Source organism: Python bivittatus, unplaced genomic scaffold, assembly GCF_059951505.1.
Source record: "Python bivittatus isolate LINGU-HERP-01145 unplaced genomic scaffold, Pbiv_v1 ctg000610_np1212, whole genome shotgun sequence".
In the NCBI taxonomy this organism is placed as follows: domain Eukaryota; kingdom Metazoa; phylum Chordata; class Lepidosauria; order Squamata; family Pythonidae; genus Python; species Python bivittatus.
In genome coordinates this window covers 32,066,790-32,083,050 of record NW_028277088.1, presented here as the reverse complement: position 1 = coordinate 32,083,050, position 16,261 = coordinate 32,066,790, and the positions used below count along the sequence as shown (strand labels likewise).

Sequence of the window (16,261 nt, the reverse complement as noted above, 5' to 3'; positions counted from 1 at the left end):
GCCAGCGCAGCTGCGCGCAGCAAACACCGCCCTCTTTCGTTCCCGCCCTTCACTGCGCCGCCCGCACAGTCGTTGGTCGCTCCGCGCACTTCTCTTGCCGCCGCCGTTGCCTGCGCCGCGCCCGACCGAGGGGACCGCCGGACAGAGGCGAGCCAGGGGCGTCGCTTCAGCAGCTGCATCGTCCGGGGAAAAAACCCATTCGCTTATTCCTTTCTTTCCTTTTATTTCTTGTCGGCCGAAATGCCTCGCGGAGACCGGGAGAGCGATTGGGTGAGTGAGGTAACGGACGGCGTGGCTTAGTAATGGCCGACTTTTTTTTTTTTTCTCCAAACATCCATTGTGTCCTTACCGGGTTCTTTCGCGGGCGGTGGGCGGGCAAGTTTTCCGAAGCCAGGAGGAAGAGAAAATGGCGGGCGACGGGAGGGGGGAGGGCTGAATTCAATTTCCAACGCTTTTAAAAGCGGCGAGGAAGATCGGATGGAGCGAGGCAGGCAAAGCCATGAGGCGATTAATGGCGGCCTGTTGCGCGTTCGCTTAATGTTTCCCTCAGGCGCTTAATTGGCCAACAGATACTATAAATGCAAAATACGAAAATTACAAACAATGCAAAGGCGGGTTTTTTCCTACTATCTTTAGGTGCCAAAAAACTGAAAAGGAACAATCCTTTTATACCCTTTTCCATCGTCGATCCAGCAAGTAGGAAGGGTAGGTTATAGAGAGGAATGGAGTCTTGATTATTCCTCCCATTTTGGCGCGATTATTGTTCACCATGCTTCTTCGGCAATTTCCGGAAAAAGCTGGCAATGGGCTTTTGTTACTTTCGGGTTTTCCGGAAATTATCGAAAGGGTCCCAATGATGGACGATTGCTTTTCGGTGATGTTCCGGCCGTGTCCGAAAACAGCCGGTTACATCCGGAGACTGTCGAAAAAACTCTTGATGACGATGCGCTTTTTTTTACTGCAGTTTGGATAACCGTATTATGGTACACCTATTTTGTTGTATATTTATCAATATACACGCATAATATACTGAAGTAATTTATCTCGGCTTAATTAAAGTATTACTTCCAAAAATACCAGTATGACGAATAATTATATAATCAGTATTCATTCAAGTTTCTATACACGACAATGTTTCACCTGCTGCTTATAACCCTAATACTGGAGGAGAGGGCTCTGAATATTTAAATACGCAAGAGTTAAGGCCGCCATTACTGATATGATGGAGTCATATTCTCGAACCGCGTTACGCGAAACGTGTAGCTTGTATCTGGAAATAAAAGTACGTAGGGTTGTTGCGGAAACGGCTGTTTGGGGTGGCGTGCTCGTGCCTGTTAGGGTACTAAATGCGGCACAATACGCCATTAGCGTAGGATCTAGAGATGACGCAGAATTTGTTCGTTGGAACACTTGGTGGCGCAGTTGGCGGGACTTGGTGTTTTACACGGAAGACGTTAATGGAGAGGAAGGTTCTGGAAAGGCCGACGGCCGTTGGAAAAAGGGGAGGAGACAGTTGTGGCGAATTCGTGTCATTAAGTCCGGTAGAGAGATGGAGGTCAGTAACCTTTCGATTTACCGGCGATGAAGGGAGGAAAACGGACTTCGAAGTCATAAATGAACACGACTAAGGCGAATGCGCAACTTTGATACTTTTTTATGTAATTAACATAGTACTACGAAGGGAGGGGAGCACGCGTGCGCAGAAGGGAATATGCTTTTGGCCTTCTGGGAACGAGTCTCCTCCCTCCCTCGGTGTTCGTCGGCGCCATTTTCTGTTATAGTCCACTGAGGAGCTCGGGTTTTTGGAGCCGTCACATGGCGGAGCCATCTTCGGTTGGGAGGCGGAGAATCGGCCGGTGTCTGAAAAATGTTAGCTGCTTCAGAGGTGAACTGGATTAAACGAGCTTTTTCAAATTGTTTCTTCTCGCTTCAGAATTACAATCTTGCTGGTGTACATAGTAGGACAAATCGATCCCTGCAAACTTGAGCTTTGGGTCTTTGTGACATAAATTCTTGAAACTATCATAGATTTTAATTCCTGTGTTTATACAGTGTGTTGCATATTAATCTAGGCCATATTTCAGCCTAGCCAGTTATGCAAACCTATCCGGTGTAGTTATTTTTTATGGATCAGATAGTGGGGAATTAGGTTTGCAAATCAGTTATATTTGATATGAGGAAGCTTTGGCATGAGGCTATAGCCATTTTCTTTTTAGAAAAATCAGATTTTCACAGTGGAGTTACAAATCGAGTAACTAAAGATAACTGGTGGAAGAACGTTATGTGGGAGAGTTGTGTTAGTCTATGATGATTAAAATAATTCAGAATTCTGGTAGCACCTTTTCAACTAACATTTATTAAAAGCATAAGCTTCCTTGACTTGCTTTTTAAAAGAATTGTTAGAAACGTTGCTACCAAACTCCTGATGTAAGAACAGCATACTGTATGCTAAATTCGTTTAAATGGTGATGATATCCAAAAGTAAAGACTTTTGTAAAATTAAAGACATGTTACAGAGCAAAATCCCTATTCAAAAGCGTATCTAGTATGACCTCCTGTTCGATTAGAAAATGATGGATAGCTTTCTACAACAGACCACTAAGTTCCTTTAAATCCCTGTTCTGTTAGGTCCAGTGACAGATTTTGCAAAAACAACATGGCTCAGAAGTAGGACTGCATGGAACATTTGTTTTAAAACAAATATTATAGTATCTTCTTCGAATTGATTACTTAGAATAATTTAACTTTATTCTCAAGTGGAGGACTAACTGGTTTCCTTTCCCTCAAGCTTGTGGTTATATATCTAAACAGATGCTTTAGATGATAATGCCATTTAAATTTTTCGCTTTGAATGTGTAATGTTAATGTTCCAAACTTAATAAGTCTCAGGAGCTTCTTTTTTCTTAACTCAGTGATAGTGAACCTATGACATGCGTGTCAAAGGTGACATGCCACAACGTTTTGGGTGACGTGCCAGTGTTCAACACCTGACAACAATTCTCCCTGTTTGAGTTACCAAAGAAACTCAGTTTGTTTTACTCGTATTTCGTTTTTGTAATTATTTGACATTTCTTTATATAATACATAGCACCACACATGATTGGACTATATATTTTTTTAAAATAAATGAATATGTAAAGAATTGTTTCTCTTTTGTTGGGGGGGTGACACACCAGCAGAGTCGTTAGGCATTTTCTGAATTTTTGGCATGCCAAGCCCAAAAGGCTCATCATTATTGTCTTAACTGTTGGCTACAGTTTATTTTAAAAGTCCCTTTGGTTAGTTAGAAGGGCTTACTTACAAGTATTCCTATTTAAATATCCATCACATTAATGTTTTAGAATTCACCAACCTTTCTCCACCTAACCTTTAGAGGCTGAGCTTTTAGTGAATAAATAAAATTACAATTTAAACAAAGGGCAAAGTGACCTTTTCAAATTACATGTTTTAGGAAGGTGATCCTTGTAGATTAACTATAATGGAATCTTTCAGTATATTATTCAATTGGTCTTTTTATTCTTATTGAGCGATGTCAGTTATTTTATTGTGGAAATTACCTCTTTTAGTTCTGTATTAGAAAAATTGCTTTTTCAGTTCTTCCTGGCTATTAATTTTTCCATTAAAAATATGTTGTATGTTTAATACAGTGCACAGGAAAACCAATATTAATACTAAAAATACAAACCTGTAGGAGTTGAAAGTGTTTGAAATTTATTTCCCTGTACCATTTTTCATAAAATATAGGTATCATATATTTTAGCTCCTAGATTAATACAGTCAGTTCTATCTTTCTACCTTAGGTAGCTTCAGCAAAGTTCTGTTATAGAGCATTAACATGATCACCTACTGCTTGAGGAATACTATTTATTTGCCAAAATTGACTAGGAGAATAATATAGATCACTAAACAAAACAATTTGATAAAAGTCAAAATTGCTGAAAGATAAATACCTGTAGCATGGTTGAAATAGATATAGGTATCTCAAGATGCTTATAATTTTATGACGGTATTACAGTAATTTCACATTGTATAAAATGCTAGCTTTTTGTATTATTTTCTGGCCAAGGATAGGCAACAATGTAGCCTCTAAACATTTTGAACTTTGATGGCAAGAGATTGTGAATTGTATACATTGCCAAACAAAACAGATCGATTCCATCTATTTTGCAGTTTAGATTACGATTTCAGTTTATTACCTTTACCAAACACCCAAGACATAGAATATCCTATATTCTAATTATATTGCTTAAGATTTTTAAAAATCCAATATTGTGAAAGGGTGTAAGACTGCTCTGTTGTTGTTTTCTTTGAATCAGAGGGAAAAGGAGCAGTTCCGCAAACTATTCATTGGTGGCCTAAGTTTTGAAACAACAGAAGAAAGTTTGAGAAACTACTATGAGCAATGGGGAAAATTAACAGATTGTGTGGTAAGTTTTGTTTGCGTGCAGTTAATACTTGATTTTGTTAAATACTTGATTTAGGTAGTCCAGTGTTCCTGTGGTTTGTGGAACAATTTGTGTACATCTCCAAGATTTGAAAATGGGAAGGTACTAAACCAAAATATTTTTTGGTTTTTATTTTAGTGTTATTTGTGACCCCATATAGTGGTTTACAAACTGATTTCTTTATTGGCAGCTTTCCACATTAGACTAAACCAGTAACAAACAAGTGATAATATTTTGGGATTATATGCTGATGATAGACCACATACAATGCTACGTAATATGTCACAGAATTAGTTCCAGAATTCTGAAGAAATGTGACTAGTTGGTCCAAATAATATTGGGATGCTGGAGTTTAATTTAGAATAAAGAAGTATTAAGTTCTTGAAATGTAAAATTTTTAGGTATGTCAAGGCTACGAGAGAATACAGAAATTCAGGCCTAACGAAATGCATAAATGCTTCCTTACCAACCCCAACATTTCTGTTTTTCAGAGTATTGCTGTATGACATTTTGATCCAGAAAAATGCAGTTGAATTAAGAACTGTGCTTATTAAGTCCAACATTCATGTAGGCTCAATCACAGCGAGCCAATTTACTGTTATATGTCAATGTATCTGCCTGATGCTTTGGCCCCTATAAGATAACTTTTTTATTTAGTTACTTCTAGACTTTTTCTGTGCCAGTTTTTAATATCACTTGTTAAATAGCTTTATTTAGACTATAATTTGAAGCGTATAGACTAATACTGATTTTCAAATGTACACAAAATACATATTTCAAGCAACCAGTAAATAAGAACATGTAGATATTAATAGAAAGTATACATTATGAATTTTTCAATTAAAGTACTATTATTTCAAAAAGAATCCAGTCTTACTGAAGGTGAATAATTTTCTCTTATGTTTTCATTTTTAAAAATTGTGGAAGTTTCATCAGTGTTAAACAGTGAGTATAAATGTTAGAAATAACTGGCAATAATAGGTTAGTAAGGTCAGTGTTTTAAATTCTTCATCTTGCAGGTAATGAGGGATCCTGCAAGCAAACGCTCACGAGGATTTGGTTTTGTAACATTTTCATCTATGGCTGAAGTTGATGCAGCAATGGCTGCCAGGCCTCATTCAATTGATGGAAGAGTAGTTGAACCGAAAAGAGCTGTAGCCAGAGAGGTGAGTTTTGAGATGTGAGGCAATGTTAGAAAATACTCCACTTTTCTACTGTATACCTTTTAATAAAGGTAGTGCTTTATTAAACATTTATAATAAAATTGGGGGGGCAGCATCTTAAGCCCTTCAAATGTTGTTAGATTTCACCTCAACAGTAAAAGAGTGTAGATATTGCAGTTTATGGTCAGTGAGCTGCACATCATCACATCCAATAGGCAAGAAAATGAAAATTAAGGAAACCATAGGATACAGTAATGCTTCCTTAAATTAATAAAAAAAATAACCAGCTTTAAAGCAGTAATGGTGACAAAAGTCCTCCTTCATTACAACAAGTAGAAATTTAGTGATATTTTAGAGCAGGGAAGGGCAATACATGACTAGAAATATTTTGAGTGTGAGTTGTTCCAAACATGAAAGGAGCTGTCAGTGTCCTGATTTTGATATAAGGCTGTTTTGAGGTTGAAACACTTTCTGTGAGATTGGAACTATCACACATGCAAAACGTTTTTCGGATTTCTATCCATGTAACACCTGGTTTGCAGAGTTCCATGGAATAAGTCAGTTTTAAATTTCTCCCCTTCCAGCATTTTGTATAACAGTATAAGGGCTAAAGCGTGCCTCTTAAACCTCCAAAACAAAGGAAGAGTACCCAAATATCAGAATCCCTTAATTTAAAACACTATTAACTACGGTTCCCAGGGAGGAAGAGGATGCTCACCCTTACCTTAGCATGGCCAGCTTTAAAAAAGTTTCAATACACTGTTTTTTCAAGGAATCTGGGAAGCCTGGAGCTCATGTTACTGTAAAAAAATTATTTGTTGGTGGAATTAAAGAAGACACTGAAGAACATCATCTCAGAGACTACTTCTCAGAATATGGAAAAATTGACACAATTGAAATAATTACAGATAGACAATCTGGCAAAAAGAGAGGCTTTGGATTTGTAACTTTTGATGACCATGATCCTGTGGATAAAATTGTGTGTAAGTATCCAGAAATACTTTAAATAGGTATGTGATTGAGACCTTGAGATTGCAGTTAAATTGTTTTAGAATGTATATTGCAACCATTGCTGGATGCTGATTTTGTTTGTTAATATTAAAGTCAGTTGTGTTTGTGTTATGGTCAAGACTAACATTTTAGCTAGTCTGTGTAAACCAATTAGTTATCTTGCTGCTCACAGAGTTAGCTAACAATCAGATAAATAGTATTATAAGTGCTGGGGTTTTTTTTAACATGAATTGGTCAACATTGAGTAGGGGTGTTTGCATAAGTGGCCATACTTTACTATATGGAGAATTGATGGGACTATGCCAGACTTGCTTATTTCTCTGCAATAAGTATTTAAGTTTTGCTAGACAGTGATTTTAAAAGTTCTATTCCTGCTTCAGAGCAGAAAAGAAATGTAGGAAAGTTGGCTTGTGGCTTTAGGCCAATATCAGTGTACTACAGGCATTCTGGTTATATACTTGGAAAAATAGTGAGGTAGCAGGCAAAGATTATCACATAATTGCTGGAACAATCCAAATTGATAAGTGTAGCTCTGAAACTTAGGAGGAAACATTGGCTGCATGCTAAGAGTATAGCTGCAAATTTTCCATGTCTACAGCAAAAATGCCTGTTACCTCTCTTAATTTTGTATAAATTTATGGGAATAAGACACATTGAAGTTTGTGGACTGAGTAATATTTATAAAATTAAGATATATGGAATAGATACGGGTATAACCCACCATTCTTCAAATGAAGAGGTTTGCTTATCCTTAGTATGCAATTATTTCAAAAACCTCTTCAAATTTTATGTTGTTACCAGTGTTATAGTTCAATTACACTTTATTACAATCCATTATTGTTTTTGCCAGTAAGTTTATTAACTACTCTGTAGAGTTAAGTTGAAATTTCTATCGTTTGTGTAAAATTTCATTTTTTAACAGTGCAGAAGTACCACACAATCAACGGACATAATGCAGAAGTAAGAAAAGCTTTATCAAGGCAAGAAATGCAAGAAGTTCAGAGCTCAAGGAGTGGAAGGGGAGGTGTGTTTGAATTGCATTATACTTAAGTTAGTTGTTTTTTTAAAATAATTTTGTAGGTAATTTAATATATATATATATATATATTCAGGTAATTTTGGCTTTGGAGACTCACGTGGAGGTGGTGGAAACTTTGGTCCAGGACCAGGAAGTAACTTCAGAGGTGGATCTGGTAAGTCAGAAAATCATGTGTATTATAAAATAATTAAACACACTTCCTAATAGCTTCCATTGCACTTTTTTGACCCAGGACTCCATAAAAATGGCAGCTAAAAGTAAAAAAAATCCTGGCAGCTAAGCAGGCTTTGAATATTGTTTTATAAAGATTTGACTCATAATGTAGGCAATTTAATAAAAACGTTTTTTTTCAACAGATGGCTATGGAGGTGGTCGTGGATTTGGTGATGGATACAATGGATATGGTGGGGGACCAGGAGGTTAGTCTGCTGAATATATTTATTTTGAGATACTGAAATGGTTTTTAAAATTAATAATGAAATAGCACCATTGTCTACATTACTGTACTAATTATTTAAAGGTTGTTTTGTTTGGATCTGGTCTGTTTTGGTTTGGGTCTGATATTTTGCTCCCCCGGTTGGCTGTGTTTTTACTGATGGTTTTTTAGTTGTAAATTGTGCAGAGTCATTTAGGAGTTGGACAGCCTATAAATCAAATAAATAAAATAGTTAAAATGTAAATATTGGGACCTGCTGGTCTACTAACCAGTTTTAGGTCTGTTCTTTTCTATTTAAGTGTTGAATATTCAGAATAATGTTAGCCATTCTTTGTCTAAAGTCTATTGTAGATCATGCACATACTGTATAATACAATTTGACAATTCTTCTAAATTGTGCTCAGTTTTAGATGTATGTAAATTCTGATTGAGAGCCTGATTGGTGTAGTGGTTGAGGCGTCATGCTAGAAACCAAGAGGCTATGAGTCCTAGTCCAGACTTAGACATAAGGTCAGCTGAGTGCTTTTGGCCAGTCATTCACTCTCAATACTAGGAAGAAGCCAAACTACAAATGACTTAAAATATTGCCAAGAAACTGCATGGACTGGTCCAGTTGCAAGAAGTCAAGGCTGATTTGAAGGCCCCTCCCCAAATTTAATGTAAAGTACAAGTATATTTGTCATTGAATATAATGACTTTCAGAACTGATTAAGGCATAATGCTCAGTCATTATGTAATTTGTGGTTTTAAGTCAGTGCAGATCATCCATTGTGCAAATCATGATACAATGGCATGATCACCAAACCATTATTTTAAAAATCTGGCTTGAACTATGTAAATATAATTTATGATTCTGAAAGACAATACAAAATAAGGTGGTGTATTGTCTGGCTTAGAATTCCAAAAATAAGCAAGAACCTATGTGCAAAGTAGGCCAATATTTGTGGACTAATGTCCATCCCAGAACACATTCAGCTAAAGACTTTAATACTAGTAACAGAACTTAAACTGAACCTATTTACCTTAGCTTTCTTGATTTGCAGCAGCTTAATTGAAGAAAACGGGGGGGGAGGGAGTTTATTACTACTGTAAACTCTAGGTCTCAAAGCCCCCTCTGAACCAAGAATCCATTTCTCACTATTTGATTATCAAGGAATGGAAGTTCCCTTCCAGGTATAGAGCCACCCACACACTGAAAAGTAAACTCCATCCTTTCTGTATAATAGAAAAGACAGTTACAGTGTGGATGTCAATATTTGCGGTGTTGAGAGACAAGAGACGTCCTTTACCAACCAGTGGGATATAAATGTAAAAATACTTTAGAATAAAAATAAGTACGTTTGGCTGAGAATAAAACTCAAATATTGGGTAATAAATAGCCAGTTCAGAGCTAGACTTGCAGCCAAACTATTCTTGGTCAGGGAGTTACTTGGTTGAGGTCCTAAGTTTGGTTGTAATTGAGAGCAGGTACGAAGAGAAATTGCCACCCACAGAAAGGGTATGTCTATAGCCAGAGAAATAAATTCTCTTAAACTTTTGCAACAGATTTGAATGTTGTCCTTTTGGGGTAGAAGCCAAAAAATTCAAGTGCTGATGATCATCTTGGAAATAGCCAACTACCCACTGCAAGGGTCATGTGACCTGCTGAGTTCAGTGGGCCCATTGGGAGGTCTTCCTAAACATTCTGATCAGATGTTCACAAAGGAGCTGTGCAAAACCTAATTTGGGATTCTTCTGGGGTAATACCTGCTTTAGTGTTCCATCAGTGCCCACAAATGATGACTACATTCCATTTGGCATCAGGCTACCATGGACACCAGACTGGGGAAACATACTTCCAGAAAAAAAACATAAAGGGATCATGATTTCAGCATAAGACCTTGTATCCCGCCTTTCAGTTAGAACTATGGGTAGTCCTGCATTCTCTGAGTTCTAGAACAAGAGAAAGCATATGCCTTAATTTAGTGGCTTAGAAAGATAGCTGGGCTCAAGAGGTAGCATTCTTACGGGTTACATTCTACCTGTATGTTAGGTTAAAGTACATTTGGTTTTTTGAATTGGTGACACTGAGCATAGCCAAGAGCTGTCATATTCTTCATTTCAGATTTTTAAGGTCAGCTATTGGACAGAATTAGATGCTGTCCTCACCTTCTAGGTACCAGGTGGGGATTGCATCAGTGGCCAAGGCCTCTGACACCAAACCAGAAAATATGATTAGAGTAAGTGCCCAACATTTTTGCTATACTCCAGGAGAATAGTTTGATGTGACTTGGAAAATGGTTCCCAATAAAAATTCAAGCATCTCTTTATTATAATTATATTAATAATTCCCCAGGTTATGGCCATGTAATTGCTGCCCTAAGATGAATTCACTTTATGCAAGCAGTTATATTACAAGGATATTTATTTAGTCTCACTTTATAACAGGTGGCAATTTTGGAGGCAGTCCTGGTTATGGAGGAGGAAGAGGAGGATATGGTGGAGGAGGACCTGGGTATGGCAACCAGGGTGGGGGCTACGGAGGTGGCTATGACAACTATGGAGGAGGTAATGATTAGATTGTTTAAATATATATTTGAAACGAGAACAGTTTCCTAGACTGTTGAAGAAACATGCATTGGCCATGTCTAAATTAAAAAAATATTTCAGTACAGCTTTTCACAGAAAATTACTGCAGTTAATAGTCAACAATGTCCTTAATTATTTTTATAATATTTATTTTATATTCCTTGTTTCATTCATGATATTTTTCCTACATATGTAATAATTGAGTGATAAGAATAAACTGAGTGTATAGTAAAAAATGTTTAAATTGTAAAATACTCTCTCTTAGATAAGGGATGGGGAGCCTGTGGGCCAGATGAACCCTTAACAATTCCCTTTCTGTCCTACTGGACTTCTCCAAAAACCAAAACACTTCTCAATTCAGTTTTCTGAAGATAATCAGCTGAGCAACCAGCGCAGGTTGTAGGAAAAGTAACGCTTGAACCTCCTGTACACAATTCCCTCATCCCTTGAAAAATAAAACTGCAGAGGATGCTAGATGATTTAGAAATGCAAAAAAAAAAAAAAGCTTTCTTGCACTGTCAGTTATCTTCACTTTTTTGCTATGAACCAGGCTTGCATGTGTGTTTAGACATCCTATATTCACCGTAAAATTCTTGTTATAATGAACAAAATACTTTTTCTGCAGGCAATTATGGAGGTGGAAATTACAATGACTTTGGAAACTACAACCAACAGCCTTCAAACTATGGTCCAATGAAGAGTGGAAATTTTGGTGGAAGCAGGAACATGGGAGGACCATATGGTGGAGGTAACTTGTTGAACAAAATGTATCTTCTGCTCTCCACCTCTTTATTAATTTCACTAATATTAATAGAGCAAGTGAGGTAGGTCTGCTTTTTCAAGCTTCCCTCTCCTCTTAACATAAGCCAATAGGTAGCAGTGCCCTGCCCTCTGCAATAAGGTTCCTCCCAGGATTCAAACTGCCCCCCTGCCCTGTTGGTACTTTGAAGAACCCTGAAGACATAGCTCTTCGCCCAGGCCTTTGGTGGAACAATTAATGCCCCTTTTTTTCTCTTCCTTGTTCCCATCCAGTTTGTGCTGATTTTGTATTTTTATATTGTTCCTTGTTTTTACATGTTTTTAACAATTTGTAAACTGCCCAAGAATCACTGGGAGTCAGGTGGCATATCATCATCATCATCATCATGTGTTTCCCCCTCATTGCACCTTTCATTTGAGATTCTGTCTATATCCTTTTGTGTTCAGTTGGCTTATGTTTTCAACCTGTCTACAAATCAGCTTTTCTTCTTGAATACTATTAAATAGGAGAACTTACCCTCCCAATGTAATGGTATTCTAGCTAGTTTTGGTTGTCAGATGGATGATGGGAAAAGACTTATAGCAATTTTGTATCCCAAGACAGTGATTCACAGGCATGTGCAAAAGTTTCTGTGAACAGAAGAACCAGTTGTTGGTGCTCTGTGTCTGGACAGACTGAAATATGCACGTTCGAAGTAGAAATGTTTTGTGGGGTGCTAGGGGGATCTAGGTAAAGGGAAGTGCTGGGAAGATCAGTGAATCACCCACCAGGCAAGCCATGCAGAGGAGGAAGGAAGAGAGGGGTAAGGTAGCACTAACCTGTTCTGCTTGCCCCATAAGATCCTTCTAGACTTTGTTTCAACTGAAACCTGGAACAACCAAAATATTCTGGATTTTGGTTCTGTAGCTCAGCTCGCTCACTTAGTAAAATTTCCATAACAAAATACATTTTCATACCCCTATGATAAGCTGCAACTTTAGTAGAAAATAAGTAACTTGAATTGGGCAGTCCATCACTTACTTAGTTCTTTTTGAAGTTTTCGTTGGTCAATTGAAATTGTAAGAGAATGCTTAGAACTAAATGTTTGGTAAACATTTACTAAACATTTTTGGTAAAGGCTCTCAATTACTAATTTTGTTTTCTGTTTTTACTAACACAGGAAACTATGGTCCTGGAGGAAGTGGAGGAAGTGGGGGATATGGAGGGAGGAGTCGTTATTGAACTTCTGTAAACTTTTCATGGGTGAGTGTACCTTTTAAAACTAAAATTGCAGTTTTTCTTAGTTTTAGCTGCAGGGGTAAAAGCTTTTTAGGGTCATATTATCTTTCCTTTAAAAAGAAAATTGGGACAACTTCATAACCTATTTTTTTACTCTTTACTTCTGTTGAAACAGGCTTCACTGTATAAATAGGAGAGGATGAGCCCAGAGGTAACAGAACAGCTTCAGGTTTTCGAAATAACTTTGTTAAGGAAACACTTATCTCAGTCATGCATAAATATGCAGTGATATGGCAGAAGACACCAGAGCAGATGCAGAGAGCCATTTTGTGAATGGATTGGATTATTTAATATCATACCTTACTGTGGAGGAAGGATTGTAAAAATGCCTTTGAGACAGTTTCTTAGCTTTTTAATTGTTGTTTCTTTTTAGTGGTCTTTGTAAGAGTGTAGAAGCATTCCTTTGATAATGTTAAATTTGTAAGTTTCAGGTGACATGTGAAACCTTTTTTAAAAAAAATTTCTCAAAGTTTTGAAAAGCTATTAGCCAGGATCATGGTGTAATAAGACATAACGTTTTCCTTTTAAAAATTTAAGTGCGTGTGTAGAGTTAAGAAGCTGTTGTACATTTATGATTTAATAAAATAATTCTAAAGGAAATGTTGTGTAATTATAGATTTATTTAAACTATATTGTAAATTAAGGCAAGGAGTGGGTAGTAGAAGGTCCCACAAATACTATAAAGTTATTGTTGTACATGTAAAATGCTGGTTAGATAATGTTTTCTGTAAATTACCAGATTAATACCTAGATAACTTAAGGGATATCTCTGCAAAGAGAAACACCTTTTTAGATCTTTTAGATGCTGCTTCTTCAATGGCAAGTAAAGGAAATATCCCCAGCGAGGTACTCTTCCAGGGACACAGGTCTAGTGCAAAAGAACTCTTGAGAACGGCACTTAAGTTCAGCCAGTCTTAAAAAGCTGTGCTGTACTTCTGCAAAGCTTTAACTACAGTAGTTTTAAGGATGCCAACGAGAGCTGAGGGTGTAGAGCAAAATAGTTCTAAGCTTCAGTTAAACTTCTTTAGGTAAGATCTTATTTACTTTTCCTTTTTTAATATTCCAAAAACAAGAAACTAATACTATATGACAGTGTACTGTTTCAGTATAGTGGTTATATTATCTAGTTTAACATAGCAATGAACCAAGTTAACAATTGTTATTGGAAAATTAAGAATTCTGTTTTGATTTGGGGGTTTGGGTATTTATTCTGTTGTTTTCCTTTGTTTTGTTTTGTTTTTGCTATTATGTTTTGATTTATTTTTAACTGCAGCTGCTTAACCTATCTTTTCCCCTACTGGAATCTAGCTTTATGCACCATGGACAAGCAATAGACCTGCTGAGCAAATGAACCAGCCAAGGGTCCATTAATGATTTGCAAGGGTTCCATCCCTGCTATGGGTAGTTAAAATGGTATGTTGCAGCTTTTTTAAATGGTACAATAACTTGTTTTTACCCATTTTTATTTGCTAAAACCTAAAGCCTAAAATGGTGGCTCTTCAAAATAGGGCAATTGGGTATCTATTGTTCAATGCAACTATTATAGTATTATAGAACTTGTGTTTGGGCCATATGTGTGAAAGTGAAGTTTATGCAGAACTTTACATACAGAATTTTTTCCCTCACTAGTCTTGTCGGCACTGTGTAGCAATATGAATTTATTGAACTGAAGTAGAATGTGATTTTCTAATTCAGCTAGGTTGCAAACGTGTTTTATTGCATATATGCTAACAGTGCACTTAATGTGAAATTATTCTGTTATTGAATGTTTGCAGTAGTTACCTTCAGTATGGTGGACATGGAATCTTTTTACTTAGAGGAATATTCTGTTTAATATAAATAAGATTATAATTCCAGAATCTGTCAGTTTTTAAACATTTTTATATTACGCTTTAAAAGTTCTATGTTGCTTTATACAACTTTCACACTAAAAGCCTGGCCTTGCCTCATCTGTTTTCTAGCCATTTGCTGAAATTTTCCTGTGATACAAAGAGGCATCTGTGATAAACCTCTTCAGATACTTTCTTTTTCTTTGGCAGGAAGGTGCCAGGCTGCAGGTAACTAATGAAGAAGTGCTCAACCACTGAAACTTCAAGAAATAAGATATTTCTTGTCTCATCACAAAATAGTTGGTTTTGCTGATTTTATTAAAACCTTTATAGATGATGATTTCTGTTGCAGCCTATTGTAATGATTTTAAAAGCTATATAAAATTAAAGGTATACTTGTTCTAGAATTCAGACTGGACAGGAAGTCAAGACTAATGTGAATATTAACTGATTTTTATAAGTGTTATAATAAACTTTTGTTTAAAAAATATTCCTAGTCTGATACCATCTTAACACTTTATGCACATCCCAAATGATAAAACACAGTTCTTCAATGGAGTGTGAGTTGTACAGCACTACATACTTGTTGGTGTCCTTGAATGTGCAAATGATTAATGGCTGTAAGACATGAAAAATAACCCAAAATACATACTATAACCTAGGTGTAGATTAATGAAGAATCAGCTGGGGAAATAATTCTACAAAAGTTGAACATATGTCCCTCAGCATCTTACTGCAGATACCACTCCTGTCTTACATCTAAAAAGCATTGCCTATAATCCTAGAGAAAGGCAACAATATTCTGAAAAATTGCTTGGTTCAGTGAAAATTGTTAATAAACTAGGCAAGAATCTAGTTATGACAATTAGCTGTGCAAACTGGTTGCTGATTTTATTTGTATACATGTGCCCTTATGTTTGAATAACTTTAAACAATAGCAACTGCAAAGCTTACCAACATAGGTATAAATGCATGGAATGATTATTAAGGGAATATTTATCTTACATAATACTCCGTTATGTTCCCCATCTCTTCAAGAACAAAAGTTAAAGTGCATTTAAAGCAGAATAAAGAGTCTTTACTTAGCGTTGTAGAAGCTAATATTGCTGCTAATTTCTTCAATACATTTTGGGTATGGATTCTTATCAATAGGAAAAATTGGTGGAATATAGTTAACTTGGTCTTTGTTGGTAATCTGGAATATGCCCATCGTGTACCCTAATTTCTCTGTGGCATACTTTATGAAGGGCATCGAAATGGATATATTAATGTTCAAAGTAGAAGGCTGATAATATGGTTTGATAAGGATTTCTGCAATGAAAAGATAGAGTGAGAATCAAAGTACATCTATAGTTACTGGGGGGAAACTTAAACCAAATATGAGAAAACTGACATTTAGCTTATTGAAGTGCTATGCCCAGTTCATGTAGATACAGAAATGAGTTGTATAGAACTCTGTATGTTATTCCTATATAGATACTGTAAATATTTTCCCAAGCACAGCAATATTCCAGGAATCTTCAGTACATTGTACAGAATGCATGCAAAATCAGTGTTTTGTACTGGAGAGAGATTTATATAAAAGTTATCTTTCCCAGCCATTGTTTTCTCTTTCAAACAGCAAAGTTTATCTAAAGTAGGTATTAGAAATGCTATAGCCATGTAGTTTTTACATGGTTATCATTGGGCTTTTTTTTTTTTTTAAAGTAGAGATGTGTAAATTGTTCTTTTT

General features: G+C 36.4%; 1 protein-coding gene across 6 annotated transcripts; it reads left to right on the top strand.

Moving 5' to 3' along the window:
- Positions 1-36: 36 nt before the first annotated feature.
- On the top strand, positions 37-15,019 carry HNRNPA2B1 (heterogeneous nuclear ribonucleoprotein A2/B1). 6 transcript variants are annotated; one of them, XM_088150697.1, is made up of 13 exons: positions 1,533-1,555; positions 4,317-4,427; positions 5,465-5,611; positions 6,381-6,591; positions 7,542-7,643; positions 7,732-7,812; positions 8,015-8,077; positions 10,522-10,641; positions 11,288-11,410; positions 12,582-12,664; positions 12,816-13,728; positions 14,009-14,113; positions 14,740-15,019. In XM_088150697.1, exons 1-10 carry the CDS (start codon positions 1,550-1,552, stop codon positions 12,641-12,643), a joined length of 1,026 nt encoding a protein of 341 aa, XP_088006823.1. In that variant the 5' UTR covers positions 1,533-1,549; the 3' UTR covers positions 12,644-12,664; positions 12,816-13,728; positions 14,009-14,113; positions 14,740-15,019. The 6 variants fall into 6 exon arrangements, with proteins under 6 accessions (XP_025023478.1, XP_025023484.1, XP_088006823.1 ...); XM_025167710.2 differs by lacking the exon at positions 1,533-1,555 and adding an exon at positions 37-279 and having other exon boundaries at positions 12,816-14,113; XM_025167716.2 differs by lacking the exon at positions 1,533-1,555 and adding an exon at positions 38-270 and having other exon boundaries at positions 12,816-14,113.
- Positions 15,020-16,261: the final 1,242 nt, after the last annotated feature.